The sequence below is a fragment of the Salvia miltiorrhiza genome, chromosome 1 (assembly GCF_028751815.1).
Source record: "Salvia miltiorrhiza cultivar Shanhuang (shh) chromosome 1, IMPLAD_Smil_shh, whole genome shotgun sequence".
NCBI lineage: Eukaryota > Viridiplantae > Streptophyta > Magnoliopsida > Lamiales > Lamiaceae > Salvia > Salvia miltiorrhiza.
The window spans coordinates 63,797,940-63,817,612 of NC_080387.1; the positions used below are offsets into that span (position 1 = coordinate 63,797,940).

Below are 19,673 nucleotides of genomic sequence, written 5' to 3' on the forward strand. Positions count from 1 at the left end.
ACAAAAGTGTGAATAGTTTTTAAAATTTATTTGAATTTGAATATTATATTGTCTAATCTTTGTACTAATTACTTAATTAGTTTGACTATTATGGTGTGGAATTTCTTTATAATATGTGTTCATTTCATAATATGACATCATCTTTGTATTCTTAAAAAAATATTGCGCCTATTAACTACTAACAACACATTAGTATTAGTATTTTTTTATTTTTTTTGACTTGACACATTAATATGTTTAAATAATAAAGATCGGGGGAAATCTTGACTCTTGAGGTCTGCATTCTCTGCTGGTGGAATTCAATGAATCATCGTTATTAACAATTTGCTTGACATCCAGTACTGAACGCAGTAACGTTGAATTTTCTTAAAAAGGAACAGAGAAGAGTTGAGAAAACCAAAAACAATTGGGAAAAAGATTAGAGCACTCAAAAAATTAATAGTACGGCAGCATGCCAAATCGACCTCAATTTGTGCGCGCAGCACGCCCTACTTAGACGGCGTTAAGCAGGCAACTTTTACCGAATTTTCAAAGATTTCAACGGCGCCATTAAGCGCATTAATGTGGACTTTATCTGGAACCAAGGAATATAGGGGCCCGTTTATTTGTATTTCGATATATATTATGAGGATCAGGATTCGAAGCATATGAATTAAGTATTTCATTGGGGCTATACGCGTATTATTGAATTACCACTGCAAGCTATGAGATGAGACGCTGCTCATGTGTGTGACGCCGTTGAAGTGTTTAAGTATGTAAACAAAGATTGTGAGTTGAGAAAGCAGACTAAGTTTCTCCACAATCATTGATAATGCTGCTACCGAGGTTACCTGAAGAACATAGGTCAAGATAAGCAAATTAAAAATCAATTGACCAAGATCAAGGGGCAAAATGCTACCTTGATATGAAAAATAACTGCGCAAGTTGATGGTTTCATCCTTGAATGCCACCGACTGTTAATCTGGCAAACAAATTCTGAGTTGCGCGAATGTTATCAGTAGTAAAGGCCAACACAGTGTGTATTCGCATGAATTATGAAAATCGAACCCACAAAATCTGTAGAAGTGGAAAGCTTGAAGGATATCTTCTCATCCAACTGGGGATTGTTGAGCATCAGCAGCTTATTGTTGTTCAATATAGCTTGAGCCAGTAGTTCTTTGGCCTCATCATGTTTCTTGCGCAGGATGTCGCAAAGCTGCAAGCAAAAACGAAGGAAAAAATGAACTCCACAAATGCTAGCTTCTTCAAAACTGGAATCATACGAAAAGGGCAATCATTCTTACGTCATCAAGTTCCTTGCTGCAAGCATCAGCCAGTTTAATGTTGCTATCATTTTTTGTCGAGGATGATATCTCTACTCCTTTAGCCTTCAATTCATGGGAGTTTCCGATTGTGCTTTTGATGCGATCATCTTCCATGCGATTGATGGGTGCCTAGTAATTGGAAACCCATGAGCCATCAAATCTTTTACCCTTAGTAGCTCAACATTTTATTTGCTCCTTTCTTGCTGGACTGCTTTCTTGACTGATAAACATGTAGCATTTCATTCTTATTCCATTAAACGCTCACTAAATTACCTTTTTGAGAACCTTTTCTGTTGTTTCCAAAAAATTCCTGCATATTTCACAGATCATCAGGCGTGAGTATATAATCCAGAAGGTCACATTTCAACAAACTATCATATCAAATGGAATGATAGGAAACCTGCTCGTAGCTACTGATTGAGAAAGACGTTTAGCTGGATGTAAGGCACTAGTATCTGCAGTGTCATCCTGTACGAAAAACCAAGTCCATTGAGAGCATGCATTATATGGTGATAATTATATATCTCAAACTGAAAGATAATGCACAGATAACAATATAGTTACTGATCTTAATTCATCGGAGATACAAGGTACTACACCACGATGAAAAAAGTACCTCTAATGCTCGCTTCACAGATAGGGTAGAAATTGTTTGCCTACACTGGTCCGAAAGATGAGCAGTACCAAATGGTATTTTGCTTACTGAAACACTTTTCTGACTACTATTTCCAACTGGTTTAATCTCTCTCAAAATTGGTGATTTTGTTGAATCAATGCTTAATCTGCCAGTTCAAGATTGGATAGAGAACTTGATCGGTGGAAATAATCTCAATTTAAACCACAGCAAGAATTCTCAAGATTAAAGATGATTTCACCTCGAAAGTTTCAGTCCAGACAGATCAGGGGGCTTCCTACCACCTTCAGTTGCAGAAGTTCTGTGTTCTTGAGCAGAAGTGTTTTTATTTGACAGTATAGATGCTAATATTTTTGGATTTCCACTGCTTTCTGCTGCTTTACTATTAGTTTCCATTCTGAACAGTAAAAGGCAGCATAAGATCTCCAGAAAGGTTCAAAAATAAATTCATTTCAAAATTTCTTAGACTAATGCAATATAAATATATAATCCACCATTTTTTGTATCATATCAACACTATAATATGATACTGATTATAACCGCAATAGGCTTAGATGTGTAGACCATCAGCACCAAACCATTTCTGGCCTGGTTTCAGGTGCCAAGCCTGTTGTCACCAAGGTCTCCTGAATTACTTGAGAATGTGTATAAACCATTTGGATGATATCTGAGAATCAATCTTTCATCAACAAAGTTCTTTCTAGCATATGTTGTCTTGATAAAGAACACCAGACCTGGGATTATCTAGATCTTTCGTAAACACTTCTCTTTGCCTCGGTGCAGATTTTATTTTCTCCATGTCCTTAACTTGTTTTGCACTAGAATCATTCAAGTTACTGCCGTTTCGCGAACCATCAGCAACAGGGTCCTCTCTGCTAAATGTTTAATCATGGCATAATTGTCAGACTACTAAAAGAAAATTTCTTGCTAGTCTTAGCTTCTATATCATAATGTGTTGGTCAATGGAAATATAAAATAGCAAATTGACTTATCTGAAACAAACAATGAGCCTCACCCATAAATATTTAGATGACTGCAACTTTTCTGACTCTGAATCTGGGGAATAATCCCCCTCAGTAGTGTTTTAGAACATTGCAAGGATAGTTTTCTGTCACTTTGAGCCGCATCTCCATTCCTGTTTTGTCCAAGCCATATGAGGGAGTGAACAAATCAATAAATTATTATGAAATATTAATATACAGACCTTCCTTTAACTAGACTTGGTTGAGCAGAGGTAATCTGTTTACTACTTAATGAGGAAAAAGTTGCTTGGATTGACGCCTTCGGGATGGGACATTCAGGTTTCTCTAACTGAACTGACGGTCGTGAGAAATTCATAAGGGGTTCTGTTATGTTCTCAATTGGCTTGGCCAATGGATCAGCTGGCTCACTGCCTCATCATAGCAATACAAATAAAAAACCATCAGTAAAATAATGAGTAGTTCAATATCATGAGTGCGGTGAAATTTATTTCCACAAATAAAATGGTGTCACTACTACTTTAGTTTAAAAAATTGGAACAAGAAAAAAAGAGCACATATAGCCTTACCTGGTTAATGAAGACTTGATCATTTCGTGAGAGGGTTCCTGATTCTCCCTGCTAGATTGTGTATCACTGTCACAGGATATCCCTGATACATCCCCAGTTGTACATGAAATTTCAACAAGTGAATTAGTTTGACCTAGTTCAGCTCTTTCTCTATCTTCTTCCGCATGATTTTCGATTCCATCCTGAGTCCTTTCGCCATTAATGTTTTCTGAGAATACAACAGGCTGATCGTGCTCGGAGGCTTTAGATGTATGTTCGTAATCACAGGGTGAGCCAGCAACCAATACCATGTTAGCATCTTGTTCTCCATTTAAGCTGCTAGCATTGGTATCCATACAGCTGACCTTGCTCTCTCCTGCTGATGAATTATCTACACTTGTCTCATCAATGTTCTCGGAGACTGCAACAGCCTGGTGGTGCTGTGAGTTTCTAGATATTGTATGTTTGTAACTAAATGTTGAATCAGCAACCAATGTCATATTACCATCTTGTTCTCCGTTGGAGCCACTAGCATTTGCATCCACAGAGTCAACCTTATTCTCCAGAGCTGATGAATTACATCCACTTGGCTCATCGTTAGACAGATGATCAGATGACAAGTCCAGCATTACATCATTTGTAATACAAGCTTCAAGATCAACTTGTCCTCGGGAAACCAACTTTTTAGATGGACTGATATTTGGAATTTCCCTGGATATTGTTGTCTCCAGAGGACCTTTCACTTCACCAGTTGGTCCTTCATCAATTGCAGCTAAATGTTCTTGAGTAACAATGTCATCCATGGCAAAATTTGAAGGACAAATTTCCCTTGTGGGTTCAAAATCCATGTCAAAAGTGATCCGGCTCTCTGGTAAAGATGGCTTTTGAGGTCCATCTTTTGAAGTACTCTTACTTCCAGTTTCATTTATGTGAGTAGAACCTTCCTTATCTTGACAGCCACTTCCATTTGAAGAACTTTCTTTGTTATCACTCTGAGCTTTTGTACCTTCTTTTTTTGGGGAGTCAAAACTGAAATCGTCCAACCTAGTTTTAGGAAAGATAAGTGCAGAGTTATAGCAGGATGACCTCAACAAAAGTGAAGCATGCAAGGAGAAAAACTTTGAAGGAGTATCAGCACACTCACTCGTCAAAATCAAATCCAAAAGCAAAGCGATCAGTTTTTCCTTTATTCTTTCCACTGGATGATTCTTGCGGCTTCTCCTTTGATTTTGCATCTTTTTTAAGTGGTGGTGAGTTATCCAGATCGGATATATCCAAATTGAAAGATGACATCTTTCCGAAATCAGCGTCCAAATTAAAATCCATATCCCTGGAATTTTTGCAGCGATTCCATTAGTCCTGGTTACGACTTGCAACTTTTTAAGCTGCTATTACATTACAACTGTTCGTCAATGCAAACTTTACTAAGAGCAGAAAATCAGCAGAAATCGAGTAACTGTGTAACTCAAGTAGATGGAGGGCAAGAAGATCAATAAATTAATTCAGGAAATTAGCCTATTAATGCCCATATTCATGCTAAACAGACCAGAAACCATGAAAATGTTCAAAATACATTACTAAAGTTTCAAAATATAAACGAATAACTTAAAAATTGAATTACGCTTTCTCAAAGTTAAATAGTTTCTTATTGCCCTTAGAAACTGGAGCGATGTCAAAATCCAGCCCATCCCCCTCTCCAATTGACATTGATTTCCAAGAAAAGAAATCATTCCCAATTTCCAGATCTGCATCAAGCAAAATAAACAATGAAGGGAGATTTTACATCAGAGAATAATACATATGTATAAAAAAATGCACTTGCGGCAGTAAAACCGTTGCTAGAAGCACAAATATAGGTTTCCCAAGTTAAAATGGAGTTGCCACATATTCAGTATTAACCATTATGATTCAAGTTCTCGTCCAGAAAAAGGAACAATTAGGATTTTGGTTCCTCTATATCCAGCCTGACTACTCTCTACAAGTCCTCACTGGAAAGACTTGTTAGGTCCCTGATGTTATTCTCTCTAATGTGATAAACTTAAATAAACAGATGCACTACTATCCAACTCAACAATTCTCAATCTACAAAAGTTCCATCCATTCTAGAGATATGATCATGAAAACAGATGCAATACCTTGCAAAGGATCTTTCTCCTTCACATTGACAGAAACACGATTATTCTTCTGAGGGTCTGCCATCTTCGTTTGCAGCTAGTAACGTCTTTGTTCTACAAAGAATGACCATTCAGTTTGAAAGTAAAATAAAACAGGTACGAAATAATTATTGGAAAGAGTAACAAGTAACAACAGTTATTCATTGCACCAGGTATGATATAGATTAATAAACAACTTCAGGTGTGATAACAGGATAAACCATATTTTATTCAACCCTGTAATAAGTTAAAGAATAATTTCAGACTTGCAAAGATAGACTATATCTGAGGCGCAAAAAGATAGACTATATCCCCTTCCACAAATGCATTTATTTTTTAGAAGTAAATTTCCAGCATGTTCATATGGGTACTCCAAGAAACAACAAATCTTCTGGATCTCTGTTCTTCTTTATATTACAAAGAACCCATCCAGAGTGGATAAGGAAGCCACTAAATGACCACTGCAGAATGACAACTTTTAAAGGAACAAAAGGTCACTCTCAGGTTTATAACCTTAGAGACGAGAGAATTATGGGCTTTCTAGTGCCAGGAAGAAATGTATCATAGAACAACACTGACATTATACCCCTTGAAGAGCTGAAAGCTCTAAAATTAGCAATCACTTGAGGTAATTGAGTATAAGGATGTGCAGCTGCACATAAGTTGTTTTATAGTTGAATTCCTAGCTATACTACTTTCATGTACCAAACACCACTCGCAATGGCTGTCCCAATAATTAGCAATCATTAAATGAACTCAGGTCCCTGATCCTTCAGGACGAGGTCCTCTGTAGCATGAGGGAATGCTATGTCATTGAATTCAACATAGTGGTGTTTTTATGATTGAGTCGTAGGCATATTCTACAGATAATGAGCTATCTATTCAACAATTTCACCATCTTTGGCAATCCTGATTCTGATACAATATGCATACAGCCACTTTCTATTCATCTCATGCTTCTCTTCCCACACATATTTTCATCCATTGTTTCTTCTCCTTTCTTTATCCTCCTCTTTTCAGAAACTTTTAGTTTAGTAATCTACTAATTTATTTTATTAACTCTCAGCATAACTCGACATTGACTGGAACATCAGAATCTATTTCATAGTAAGAAAATTGACCACATTGATAAAAAGTTCCTTACATCTGTTTCCATAAAATATATTCAAATAAAAGGAAATGAATGAGTGAAAAAAAGAAGTATATACGACCAATGTTGTGAAAATCGACACTGAAGGGCACCAATATGTGCGCCTCTGTAAGATTTTTGTGTATATGCGCCTCGTTGGCGAAAGGCGGCCGCCTCGACGTGCGGAGGCGCTGAGGCTATGCGAGGCGGCGCTGAGCCTATGCGAGAATGTAGGAATCGGGAGATGCAGACATATTCAAATAAACATGATTTCGGCAACTATTTCAAAATTTCAGAGGTGAGTTCAGCAATTTTACGCATAAACATGGATTTCATTAATCACACCAACAAAATTCATTCAATATCTTCACCATAAAAAAGAAATGTAAAGTGAAATCGTCTGCCATAAATACCTTTTCTTGAATCTGCTGTTGTGTCCCCAAACTCTGGAATTGAATACTCTACTTCATCGTCCTCTGCCTTCTCATGGCCGATAGTCTAGAAAATCCGACAAAATCACAATAAAAATCTGAGCAATACTCCGAAATCCAAACAGAAGATAAAATCATCCTCTGAGATGAACATTTTGATAACTCTCGCGCTATGACTACTGATTGTTGAAGAGTTACAGAGGAATTTGAGCTTAATTTTTGACGATCTAAATCAAAATAGCAATATCTTCATCGAGCGAAATCACACAATTATTCTGACCATTAGTGAAAAGTATAACAAATGCATGGTAGTACACGTTGCAGACGAAGTAGCGAGAGAGAGAGAGAGACCTTGAGTTGGAGTGATCAGAGTTGCAGGAATTTGAGCGAGAAGCTGCCACCAAATAGAACACGCGGTTAAAATTTTGAGTTGTAGGGTTTTATATACACATGACATGACTAATGGAGCAAAATGCGGAGCCCTGCCGAATTCCGGCTGATCGATGGCGTCATTCTCTATTAAAAAAAATGTGGATTTCACAAAAAAAAATATAAAAAATGTGATGTGATAAATTTATACCTCATTATATTATTCTTTTATTTAATGGGATAAAAATCAAATATATCCAAAAAATAATTTATAATATCTCCACTTTTTTTTTTTTTTTGAGAAGATAATATCTCCACTTATTTATCGACAACTTTTGCTAAAATGCTTTTATTCAATGTTTTATTTCAAATCTATTTTAATCTCCTCTGCAACTTAAAACAAAAAGAATCATAACGATAACTTGCAAAATATCTAAATCCCTGCATCACTTGAAGTGGAGATGAAATACAACTCACACAAGCACACAAATTAAACCGACAAAATCACACTAATTCAAATTTAAATTAAGATGAAATTAATTATTTCATCCTTAATAAAAAACTGACAGAAAGCCCACAATTTCTTTTTTGAATAATTAATACAATAAAATTACCACACTATTTACAGATTGTTCGTACAAGTCCAGTTGGAGGACTGACTGAAGAAATAATGCTAATTAAATACGTACTATATAACTATTCACAAAGATTATATAATGCTTTTCATCTGCTTTCCTTTTTCTTTTCTTTTGTTTTTCTTTTCCCCCCTATTTAGCTATATTAACTGAAATTCGACAAAGTAATGCTACCATATGGCATCAAAGTTCGGCTGTGTTTCTCAGATCAGAAACACTAATACTGTACTATATTTTCTTTTTGTTTTTTTTTTTTATCTTATCCAGGTAATCTGAGAGCCCAGATATGCCTCCAGCCATTCGTCGTCGTCGGAAAATCCTTGCTGCTAAAACTACAGAGTACTCTTCTTGAGAGATACCAGCTTACGGGTGAGGTCGGGAGATGCTGTCGTAGATTTCATCAACATGAGCTGCAGGAACGTAGATCACGTTCTGCAACGAGCTGTGGTTGCGGCCGTACAAAGCATACACAAGCGCACCTATCGCGAGCCATACTGATACGCGCATCCAAGTATCACCGCTGCACATTCATCACATGGGAATTGCAGCGTAGCAAACATCCAAGATTCCTAAACTTAACTTATGAATTCGATATGGAAGGATAACTACTGTCTAAATACTCACCCAAGGTTGATTAATAGATAGACATTGATGAGTACGCTGGCAATAGGTAGCAATGGAACAAATGGGCAAATGAATCCTGAAAGAGAAACGACACTTAGATGAGCACGTTTAACTCGTGATAGAAACTGCAGCAACCAAAAAGAACGAAACAAACGAGTTGAGATCTTATCCGACATACCTCCAGTGTGGCCAAAACTGTGCCTTGCATCATCTTGGTCGATCCATGTAAGCGATATGAGACCGGACAGAAGGAGCACTCCGCCAACTCCACAAATAGAATACCGATAAGTGCTGGAAGGAATTATGTTTATTTGGTTAAGAAATTCGCTCGCAGAAATCATAACATGGGAAAACCTAACATACATTTGAAATCCCTGTGATAATAAATTCAGTGATGCTGAGAAGCGGCGATTGTACCAAACATACCTAATTAGGGTCCGACTTGAAGCAGCAGAAGTTAGAATGAGCACACCAATGCACGTGCACGTGATTGCCCAGCCAGCAATAGTTCGCCGGTTCTCCTCATTTGTGAAATCTGCAATATTTATAAAAGAAGTAGAAATCAGAACCTAGAAATAACAGAATCAAGATTCATCAAATGCTTAGTAGAAGGGGTGAATATTCTGGAATAGGATGAACTTACAGTTCAACTGCACAGCTACTTTGTCAAGAAGAGGATCTTCTAAAGTTGTTTCTTTGCTGACTAGGACTGGAACAGGGTTCTCTGATGTAACAGCTTTAGCATCGGCATCGTCTGCATCAGAATCTACAAGACTAGTGGTGCTTCTATACTTCGAAGAAACTGAATCTATTGCTTCCTGAAGTGATGATGGGATCGGAACCACATCCGGTGGAATGTATCTCAGTATCAGCACGGAAATTGCCACCATAGTAAATGCAAGAAGCGTGCCAACACTAACCTGCAAGTAGAAACATAAGCTATAAAGATCAGTAATAAGTATTCTAGAGAACAATGAAGCTGGACAATTTCTGCTGGGAGTGAGAGAGAGAGAGAGGAATCTATGTGAGAGAGAGAATAGAAGTATACCATTCCAGACAACGCTTCCACATCCATAAAGAATGCCAAGAGTGCTGCAAGAATACCAGTCACTATAGTGCTCTTCAGTGGAACTTGAGTTTTTTTATTAACTTCTGAAAAAAATGATGGTAGCAATCCATCTCTGGCCATTGCCATCAGTATTCGTGGCTGAAAACACAGACAGAAACAAAAGATTTTACTAATCTCAAACTAATCCAGAAATTGGTCCAACCAACTCATCTCATATTTGCTTAATCTTGCAGATGCTTGCATATATTTCACATACACCATCCAGTATATTAGACACGTATCAATATATCATTAAACAAAAAGATGATGCACAATGAAAAAAGGCATAACTTTTGTGTGAAGCTACTAAACCAAAAGAGCATCTATAACATTATTGTTTTGGTGCAAGAAGTTTAATGTTCCAAAAGAGAACTACCGTACAAAATACAATTGTTTAAATTCACATACTTTACGCAGACAGACAAGAAAAACAAATTCAAGGTTTTTTTAACTTGAGACTATCAATCATCATCTTAGCAAGCAACAGGGTCTAACATGCACACATGCACATAAAAAGAAATGACAATTTGTATCTAGCACTTTGTCAACCCTATTCACACAGCACACAATTTTCCTGGGTTTGGCATCAAGAGAATATGAATGGAGGCTCGTCACAACCTAATGCAACCATATAGATCAGAAGTTTATGATTTCATCAAGTTGCTGATGCATATGATGGCAATCACAGAAGATTTTCAATGGTAAGGGAACCGTATGAAAGTGTTACACAGACCAATCATTTTTGGGAAAGATTACAGTTACCTGTGGAAGGATTGAACCCATCAATGTTGAGCAAAGAGCAGTACAAGCTCCTATCGTCACTATATACCTGCATTACAGCCAATTAGAGACATGAAAAATGAGCTCAGCATTTAAATGGACTAAGCTTTGAGAGATTCCAAATGCATGACCAGGATACAACTATCTACTTACGCTGCCCAGTTACAACCATGACTAGCAAATGCTGAGGAGATGGGAGTGTCTGGATCCATTGCGAAATATGGTACTAAACCAACAATGACTGCAGAAACCAACATATACAGGGCGCAACATATCGACAGAGCAAGACCAATACCCATAGGCAAATCTCTCTGAGGATTCTTCACCTACAGGTGAGTAAAGTTCCTACTTTAGATTTCCAATCAATCAGGCTACAATCTTCACGGAATTTTTTTGAGATAATATTCCATACCTCTTCTGCTGTACTAGCAACTGAATCAAACCCTATATATGAAAAGAAAACAGTTGAAGCACCAGCAAGCATCCCATCAGCCCCAAAAGGAAAATATCTGAAAAGTATTTGAAGTTATTAACTTTCACTTTCCATGAAGTGTGTTTCCCATATCAATAAAAAGATCCAGATATGAAAGAAAAAAAGAAATGGGGGGGGGGGGGGGGGGGGAAGGGGAACCAAATAATTACCCTGACTGAAGTTGATAACCAGGCCATCCAGTTTTGAAACCCAAATATCCTCCGGCTACAATGACGAAGATCATGGCACAAATATTTGCTGCAGTGACAATTCCTTGGACAAATGTACTCTGCAGAAATCATGCATAAGTAAGTTATAGTAGTAATCAGGAGTAGAGAAATTTCGCAGAATAAAATGAGGATATTAGAAAGAGACCTCTTTGATTCCCACACATAAAAGTCCAGTGACCACAAAAACTAAGATGGCTGCACAAGGGTCGACTACAACATCAATCCCAGGGATGGTATGGCGAGCTAGAAACATAGGGAGGCTATCTGCCCCCCCAAAAAGCAAGGCCTGAAAGGAAAGGAGAATAACAAAATCAAGGCATTAACAAGATATTTGCTATATTCCATATGTTTGGACTCTACATAGCAAACAATGATCTCTTGTGAAACACAAAAAGTTTGGAGCCCTAGGAGTAAGATCTCCCATTATAATATAGCTAAGAAATTCCACTTTACAAATAAATCACAAATCGTAACACTCACAACTTCACCTAATAAAGTGAGAGTCAGAGAGAAAGCACACCAGATTTGGTGAGATGCCACGGGCAACTGCCGAACCTCCTATCGTGTATTCCAAAATCAATGCCCAACCAATCAACCAAGCAACACTGCAAGAAAAGTGTATTAAAGTTAAATCGATGTTTCCATAAGTCAATCAGTGATCAAACTGGTCTTCCCAGCAGGTTCACTAGCGTTGAACCAGTCTTATAGAAAGTGAAAAGGACAAAAAAAAAAATATAACTTCGTCATATTAAAAAAAGTTTAATAAGTTTTAGATTAAAGTAGAACAACTGATTAGCAATTTCTTTACCAAGTTTAAAATGTGAACAACCATGTAAATATACAATATAATCAAGCATTAGCCCTTTGGGAGTGGCCTAATTGGTAGAGTGGACAAGCTCGTGGTCATAAGCAAGTTCAGATCCCTACCAATAAATCTACAAGCCAGATTCAGATGCCATAATGGAGTATTGAATCAAAAGACACGTCTCTATCTGCTTCGGTCAAACCTAAAAACGAGATAGGGAAGTTCTACACGAGGCACTATGAAACAAAATTAAGCCAATCGGAAAATTTCAAACATGTATACCCTTCTCCAACGCAGATGTAAGAATAGTGATAGGCACTTCCAGCAGAAGGGCAACGACTTGCTAGCTCAGCATAGCAGAATGCCGAAAGAGCAGCTGCTATTCCGGCAATCAGGAAGGAAAATGTAAGCGCCGGCCCTGAGTGCTCTCTTGCAACAGTACCAACAAGAATATATACACCAGCACCGATAGTTGAACCAACTCCTGCAAGTCCAAGAAACGCTCACAAAACATCAATTTAGGTAATTTCATCACCACATCCATTGTCAATGCATTTGTACCATACAATTCACACGAAAAAATCTATATTTAGCTTCATGACGTCATAGAACATAAATCTATCAAAATATTCAAAACACATATCGCCAGATTTCTGGCAAAACAGAAAATATAGATGCATATTTTAACCTATAAAAATCGAAAATTTTCCTTATAAGACCAATAAAAGATAATCAAACTCCAACGAACCAACGCGTCCACATACATCATCAACAACAATAACATAACATAAAACGGAGCTAAAACTGAAGAAATCGAAAAGCAAGCATCAAAGCACAAGTTATTAAAACAAAAAAAAATATATAGAAAAAAACAAAAAATCAAAGCCAATAAAATGGCGAAATTTAATCATACCTATGGCTATGAGATGAGGAATAGTGAGAGCCTTAGCCAAATGATGATGAGACGACGACGTCTTGGCACGATCAGAATCAACCTGTTTCCTCCTCACGAGAGACATGAAACCCCCGGCGGCACAGTTTCCATTACCATTATCATTCTGTGTATCACTAAGAAATCCCATCACAACCCACGAGATATCTCTCAATTGGGTGCCTTAAGATTCAATTTTCTTGCCAAAGATTTTTAAAGAGAAACCAAAACTTCGCCGTCCGTGTATATTCGAACACGATTTCTCTTCCCCCTTTTTTTGATGGTTTAGAATTCCATACAAGCAAGAAAATCTTGAACAGGGATTATGGTAAGGATGATTGAAAACGTTATTACAAGATCAGAGCATCCCCAAAGTGGATAAAGATTGAATTTTTCGATGGATTATGGCCTTTGGGGGAATTGGGAGGGCTGGGGGTTGCTGTTACAGAGATTCAGCTGAGAGAGAGGAAACGAGATTCTGACGGAATTTTTGTTGATTGTTGTGGGTTGCCCAATGAAGCTAAAGAATGTGTGCATTTAACTCGGCTCTAGTCCACTCATTTCCATTTTTTTTTATTGGTTTCGTTGATGAGATTCCAAATCCCAATGGAAATAATGGAGTACTTGATACATGATTATTGCATATTGACCCATTATAAATGTTTTTGTTCAAATATAAGGTAGATGTACAATTCATTTACCCATCCATTTGACATAAAAGTCATCTTGGCTAATTCGAAAGGTGTATAGTTGGTAACTTGGTATGAAGTAAATGTATAATAAGGGGGAAAAAAGGATTAAAATTTAAACCGGATGGAAAATAATTTAATTATTTTATTAAGTACATTTTGATTCGTTACCAGTGAAATCATGTTACTTTAAAATTAAAAAGTATATTTGCATGGATAGGATGACGCGGTGCTCTTTGTCAAATTATATCTTATATTTGCGTCCACGGAAATAAGATTCCATAAGTAATAGTCAACAAATTTAATATTCCAGTTATTTTTTTATTTTTGAATGTTCTACTTTTCTATAGATTCAGTTCTTTTAGTAGACTTGATATTTTTTAATACTAATATACAATGAAGATAATTATTAGGAGTCCTGAAAGACGGAGCGAAGATTCTGGAGAAAACTAAACGAAGAATGGTTTGGATATATTTCTCGAAGGGGAATGGATATTTATTATTATTATCAGGCAGAAAATATGATATGTTTCCTGTAAATAGTAAATTATTTACTTAATAATTTTGCCAAGTATATCATTATGTGGGTCACTGGACTGATGATTACTTGCTAGGACCACTTTCATTTTTAAATCCCAAGTCTTAATCGCTGCAAAAGTTGGATATATGTGTGTTTATTTCGAATTAAGGGTCATTTACAGTCTAAACTTCAAACATTCAATCAACTCAGATAAAAAACAATTTATGGGTTTCAGGTCTTAAATTTGTCGGTGGGAATCATTGTTTCTTAGGAAATGCATCCGAAATTCAACGGGCAATTTTTTATTATTCCCTTTTTTATGGTCGAGAAATTCGTTTGAAATTATAAGGGTAATTGTATGTAATCTATAACGTTTACACGGAATTGATTTTTGCTCATATTTTAAAAAATCCATCTTTAAATACATAATTTTTTATTTTTATCTCATTTTTGTTCGGTGAATGATTTTCTCTTTGTCGACATCAGAAATGACACGGTGACAGTCGGAATTGACACAGTGGCAACTGGAATTCTCCACTTTGCACATTTATAACATGTGATAAAAATAATGATAATAATAATAATAATAAAACGTAAATCATCATCTTCCCTAACCTTCCCCACTCTCAAACCCTAATCTCCCCTTCCTCCACCCGCCGCTGCCACCCTTTGCCGCTGGCGCCGCCCCCAAACGCCAAAACGAGACAAAATCGGTCATCAGACAAAAACGAAATAAAAATGAAAGATTGTGTATTTAGAGGCGGATTTTTTAAAATATGAGCAAAAATAACTCCGTGTAAACATTATGAATTTATAGACAAATACCCCAAAATTATAACAGGTTTTTATATAATGCACTTTCAATAAAATATAGAGATTTGTTGTAGATTTATAATTTTGAAACAGACATTGCTTCAACTTTGTTTGTACGCATTCTATTACAAGTTGCACCACATGTTCATTTCCAGCACTAAAATGGAGTGACGTGAAAGGACAATATATTGCTTGCTAATCCATTATACTTATGAGCTGATAATTCACTCTTAAACCGATAATGATTCCACAAATTTAAATGTGAGAGCAATTATTTTAAATTATTTGAATATAATATTAACGTTGTTAATCGCCAATAAACCCTAATTATGAAGCACCTAAAGACTCTCATTTATAAAAAAACCTTGGGTTCATACAGTGTAATAGTATTTTTCTATCTTTGTGTGGTGTAATGTCATTCCTACGTACATACATGCGGTGTAGTATATTAAGTTAATCTACGCTGCTTTTATTATACAAGGAACTTTGTAAATTTTGAACTTGTGTATTTTCCTTATATTACAATTCCAGTAATGATCATCATTAATGCATACTATATCAATATTAGTAGACATCTATACCAAAAAAATTATATTAATAAATACTTGTGTATTTTCCTTATATTACAATACTAGTAATGGTCATCATTAATAATGAGTAGGAGTAGCCTAATCTTTCAAATAAAAGGTCAACATGATTTATACTCCCTCCGTCCACGAAAGAACTTCCTATCTTTCTTTTTTGGGACGTTCACAAAAGAACTTTCTACCTATTTTTGGACTATACATCACCACTTATAATCCTCTTACTTTTCACTTTTCACTACTCTCAATATTATAATTATAACATCTTTTCACCACTTCCAATATACTCAACTACCTTTTATCAACTCAATAATATTTTTTCTTGAAACTCGTACCACTCCCTCTTAGGAACTTCTTTTTTGGACGGAGGGAATATTTATTTATATGGGTATAATATTGATATCATTTGATTTTCGGTCAAATCAATCACATTACTCAAAAGAATCATTAACCATCCGTTGAGTTGAATTTGTTATGCAATATGATAAATCGCATGACATGTAAACAAAAATCAAATCTGGATCGGAAGATATGTTTAAAATAATCGATATAATCCAATTCACAAGTTACAATAGATTTTTTTTTTTTTTTAAGATCTTTTATGATAAGACATAATCAATTGATATGTTTAATCGTTTATTCGTTTATTCGTTTGCCTACTATATTATGGAAGTTTCAAGTTACATTATAACAATTCAATTTTATTCAAAAGACATGTCATTGTGTCTGTTTACATTAACAGGTTTAACATATAGTAATTAATAAATAACTAGTATTTGCACACATGCAACGCACGAAAAATATTTTTATATTTCATTATATATAAAATTGATATTAATTTGATTATTATATAAAAAAATTCTAAATATAATTAAAAAATACTGTAATTTAAGATAAATATTTTAGTTTAAAATAAAAAATAAAGAATAATTCACATTAATAAAAAATGATATTGTGAAAAAAGAAAACAATATAAGTTAAAAAATATTTGGAAAAAAAATAGATTTATTCAAAAAAAAGAGGAGAGAGGAGAGAGATTTTTCTTAAGTTTTAATCTTTAAAAAAATATAATTTTGATATTTTAAATATAATAGAGCTTTAATTTGATATGCATATCAAATATTTTATAATTAGTCGAATTTCACAATTTTAGAAAAAAAAATAAAATAGAAAAATAAGAAATTAAAGGAAAAAAAATATGTATATCTTATAAATAAATCTTTAATTTTATTATAATCACAAATTTATCGCTCAATTTTGAAATTGATTTGAAATCAATTTGAAAAAATTCTCTATTCCTGCCCCAGCGTCCCCATTATATAGTCATGCAATAGTGTTGAAGATTCTAATGATTTCAAGATTAGCACGTGAAATGTGATAGTTGCCCATGCCAAGACAATGGAATCAAAAAGAGCAATCAAGATCACTATTCCTGCCCCAGCGTCCCCATTATATTTTGTTCTCACCCCCAAAATTCATAAAAAATCAAGTATAAGTCACTTTTATTATATTTCCCCTTTTTCATTTACATTTTGTTGTCTATTGCCCTCCAATCACATCGAAACTCGAAAACAGTGATCCCCATAATTATTCTGCAAGTTGAAAGGTCAGGTCATTTATATAGTTCCGAACTTACCCCTAAATAAACCTGCACATGAGGGGGTTAAGGGTGGGGACATTCTCATATGTAAATATATTCTATTTTATGAGGGTACCTTTCTCCACAAGAGTGTACATCATTTTGGTGACATAATTTAATAATATTGTATGAGTATATTAAGAGTGGAGAAAATAATCCATTATAAAGTAAAGATATATTTGCTTTGAGGTATAAAGAAGGGATAAACATCATTTACTACTTTATACTTCGTTTGTTTTGATGTATAAAAAACTTCGGACAGATTGTATAATTTTTTGGGCAGCCCATTATCCCTTGAAAATGGATAATTTTATACCTAAAAGAGGGTGGTATAATTTTATAAAGAGTGAATAAATATATTATCCTTCAAACCAAATGGAGTAAGATATAACAAATGTGGCCCCCACTTTAAGTGATAAGTTTATACCTCATTATATTATCTCTCTATTTAGATGGATAAAAATCAAACACACCCTAAGAGTAAAAAATAAGGAGTTAGAGGTAGTGTCCAAAAATGACAAATGCACACATTTGTGGGCGTCTCGATTTTTTTTAAAAAAAATGCACATTCTTGTAGGACAGGGGAAAGTATTTATAGTAAATGAAATAATAAAATGTTCAAATTTATAAGACTTTTCTATATAGTTGGCAAAAGTGCACGCTGACTAAAAGCTCATGTTTTTTCCTTTCTCAATATATAATAGAGTTTACGACTCCTAACTTCTAATTAATTGACCAATTCAAAGACCACGATCTGTGCCCCCATTTTGATAGGCTTTGGATTTTGGGTCCAATTTTGGTGACTTTCTTTGTTTGAATTTTGTATTCTGCTCTACTTTCATACGTCATTTTATTTAAAAGAAATCAAACAGTTGACATCGAAATAATTTGGTTACTTTCGTACGTCGTTTTATTCGGAAGAGATGAAATAGTTAGGTCCAGTAACAGTAAATAAGTACTACACACGTAAACCAATAAAATACTAAAATAAGGATACCTTTATCCCATCAAAAGTCTCACCAGAATTGTTACAACCTTTTAGTTTGCACGTCTCTAATTACAAATTGATTGGCTGTGACACGAGCGCAAAAACTCAGACCAATTTAAATAATAATCACATCTATCTATGAAAACACAGTATGTGACAATTTAGAAAATAAAATAACATACAAAGGGCAAATCTATATATCTATTACACCGCTAAATCTTCTCTTTCTTATTCAGTTTTTCCACGCCGCATTATACCAAGTTTCCATCGTATTTTTATCCCTTCTGCATTCCATAACCACCATGTTTCTTGAATGAACAACCCACGCCAATTAGCAAATAACTGCAGCAACCCACTACTAAAAAGTGGTAACAAACTGCTACAAACAAAACATCCGGATTGACAATTTATAAATACCAAATCACATTCATTTACCATTTCATACTTCTCTAACTTATTTTAGGAAAAATTACACAATGAGCGATATGCCCCATGGAGGAGCCACGGAGGCAGAGTGGCAGACTTCAGTGTTGCAGTTGCTGATGTAGAAGGCAGGAATGAGCGATAGGCAAGAGAGATGCGATGCTATGATCAAGAAGGTGTCTTCTGGGAAGAAGCATGAAAAATGGTTGGAGGGTGGTGGCCGGAAGCTGCAGGTAAAATGGCTGAGACGCCTTAATCCCTGAAGCTCTTTTTGCAACCTCATATTCTCTTCTCTCAGTGTCTCACAACACCTTTTTAAATCCACCTCTATCTGCTTCAATTTGGTCCTGTCAAAATATCATAAATGATTGTCACATTTAATTCCTCCACACGAGAATTCGGAGTGAAGAAGAAGAAGAAGAAGAAGGGGGTGCCGCCTAAAATTTGGGCGTATAGATGGATTTAGATTAGGGATTCTTTCTTATTGTTATACATAGTTTATACTTAAATTAATTGTTAGATTATTTAATTATTCCTTTTTTTTTAATTGTTGAGTTTATCGTTTATGGTTGTATTCTTTCTTTTTGGTCCAAATTAATTCTTTAGCAAATAATTTTATTTTATAATTTATTATATCAGCTCGAATTATTTAATTCGGCCATTTTAATTTTTCATCATAATCAAGAGATTCACGCCCAACAATTTTATTTTCTATAATAATGCCCATCTATCTATATTTTATATAGACTTTACTATAGCATAGTCGATCTATCCATATCACCTTCTTTTACATGAGGTGTGTATTAAATAAATTTTTCTTCGTATATAATATTATTTTTGTTTCATTAAAATACTTTTTAATATTTTACATAAATATTAAAATA

The 19,673-nt window shown here is 35.1% G+C and overlaps 2 protein-coding genes across 4 annotated transcripts; both read right to left on the reverse strand.

The window, feature by feature from the left end:
* Positions 1-648: 648 nt before the first annotated feature.
* On the reverse strand, positions 649-7,674 carry LOC131004321 (uncharacterized protein At4g18490-like). 3 transcript variants are annotated; one of them, XM_057930977.1, is made up of 17 exons: positions 7,531-7,665; positions 7,162-7,246; positions 5,602-5,694; positions 5,088-5,211; positions 4,611-4,796; positions 3,488-4,510; positions 3,143-3,328; positions 2,954-3,073; positions 2,673-2,813; positions 2,180-2,335; positions 1,921-2,086; positions 1,705-1,772; positions 1,578-1,614; positions 1,284-1,433; positions 1,083-1,195; positions 899-988; positions 649-830 (listed from the first exon to the last, which is right to left on the reverse strand). In XM_057930977.1, exons 3-16 carry the CDS (start codon positions 5,663-5,665, stop codon positions 934-936), a joined length of 2,589 nt encoding a protein of 862 aa, XP_057786960.1. In that variant the 5' UTR covers positions 5,666-5,694; positions 7,162-7,246; positions 7,531-7,665; the 3' UTR covers positions 649-830; positions 899-933. The 3 variants fall into 3 exon arrangements, with proteins under 3 accessions (XP_057786960.1, XP_057786956.1, XP_057786952.1); XM_057930973.1 differs by having other exon boundaries at positions 649-1,195; positions 2,673-2,810; positions 7,531-7,674; XM_057930969.1 differs by having other exon boundaries at positions 649-1,195; positions 7,531-7,674.
* Positions 7,675-8,128: 454 nt separating this feature from the next.
* On the reverse strand, positions 8,129-13,759 carry LOC131004370 (cationic amino acid transporter 2, vacuolar-like). The gene is made up of 14 exons (XM_057931048.1): positions 13,116-13,759; positions 12,485-12,686; positions 11,918-12,002; positions 11,543-11,683; positions 11,338-11,456; positions 11,108-11,204; positions 10,849-11,021; positions 10,678-10,744; positions 9,856-10,014; positions 9,451-9,727; positions 9,234-9,342; positions 8,986-9,098; positions 8,808-8,883; positions 8,129-8,703 (listed from the first exon to the last, which is right to left on the reverse strand). The coding sequence occupies exons 1-14, from the start codon at positions 13,282-13,284 to the stop codon at positions 8,547-8,549; spliced, it is 1,944 nt and encodes a 647-aa protein (XP_057787031.1). The 5' UTR covers positions 13,285-13,759; the 3' UTR covers positions 8,129-8,546.
* Between the last annotated feature and the right edge of the window lie 5,914 nt (positions 13,760-19,673).

What these genes read in the sequence shown, in the direction of transcription:
- LOC131004321 (XM_057930969.1), bottom strand. Translation starts at nt 5,665, where the DNA reads ATGGCAGACCCTCAGAAGAATAATCGTGTTTCTGTCAATGTGAAGGAG. An exon ending in CTGTGAAGCGAGCATTAGAG is followed by an intron (nt 1,773 to 1,920) that starts GTACTTTTTTCA and finishes TTTTTCGTACAG; the next exon opens with GATGACACTGCAGATACTAG. An exon ending in GCAGCAAGGAACTTGATGAC is followed by an intron (nt 1,196 to 1,283) that starts GTAAGAATGATT and finishes TTTTGCTTGCAG; the next exon opens with CTTTGCGACATCCTGCGCAA.
- LOC131004370 (XM_057931048.1), bottom strand. Translation starts at nt 13,284, where the DNA reads ATGGGATTTCTTAGTGATACACAGAATGATAATGGTAATGGAAACTGT. An exon ending in TCCTCATCTCATAGCCATAG is followed by an intron (nt 12,687 to 13,115) that starts GTATGATTAAAT and finishes TTGGACTTGCAG; the next exon opens with GAGTTGGTTCAACTATCGGT. An exon ending in TACATCTGCGTTGGAGAAGG is followed by an intron (nt 12,003 to 12,484) that starts GTATACATGTTT and finishes CTTTTCTTGCAG; the next exon opens with TGTTGCTTGGTTGATTGGTT.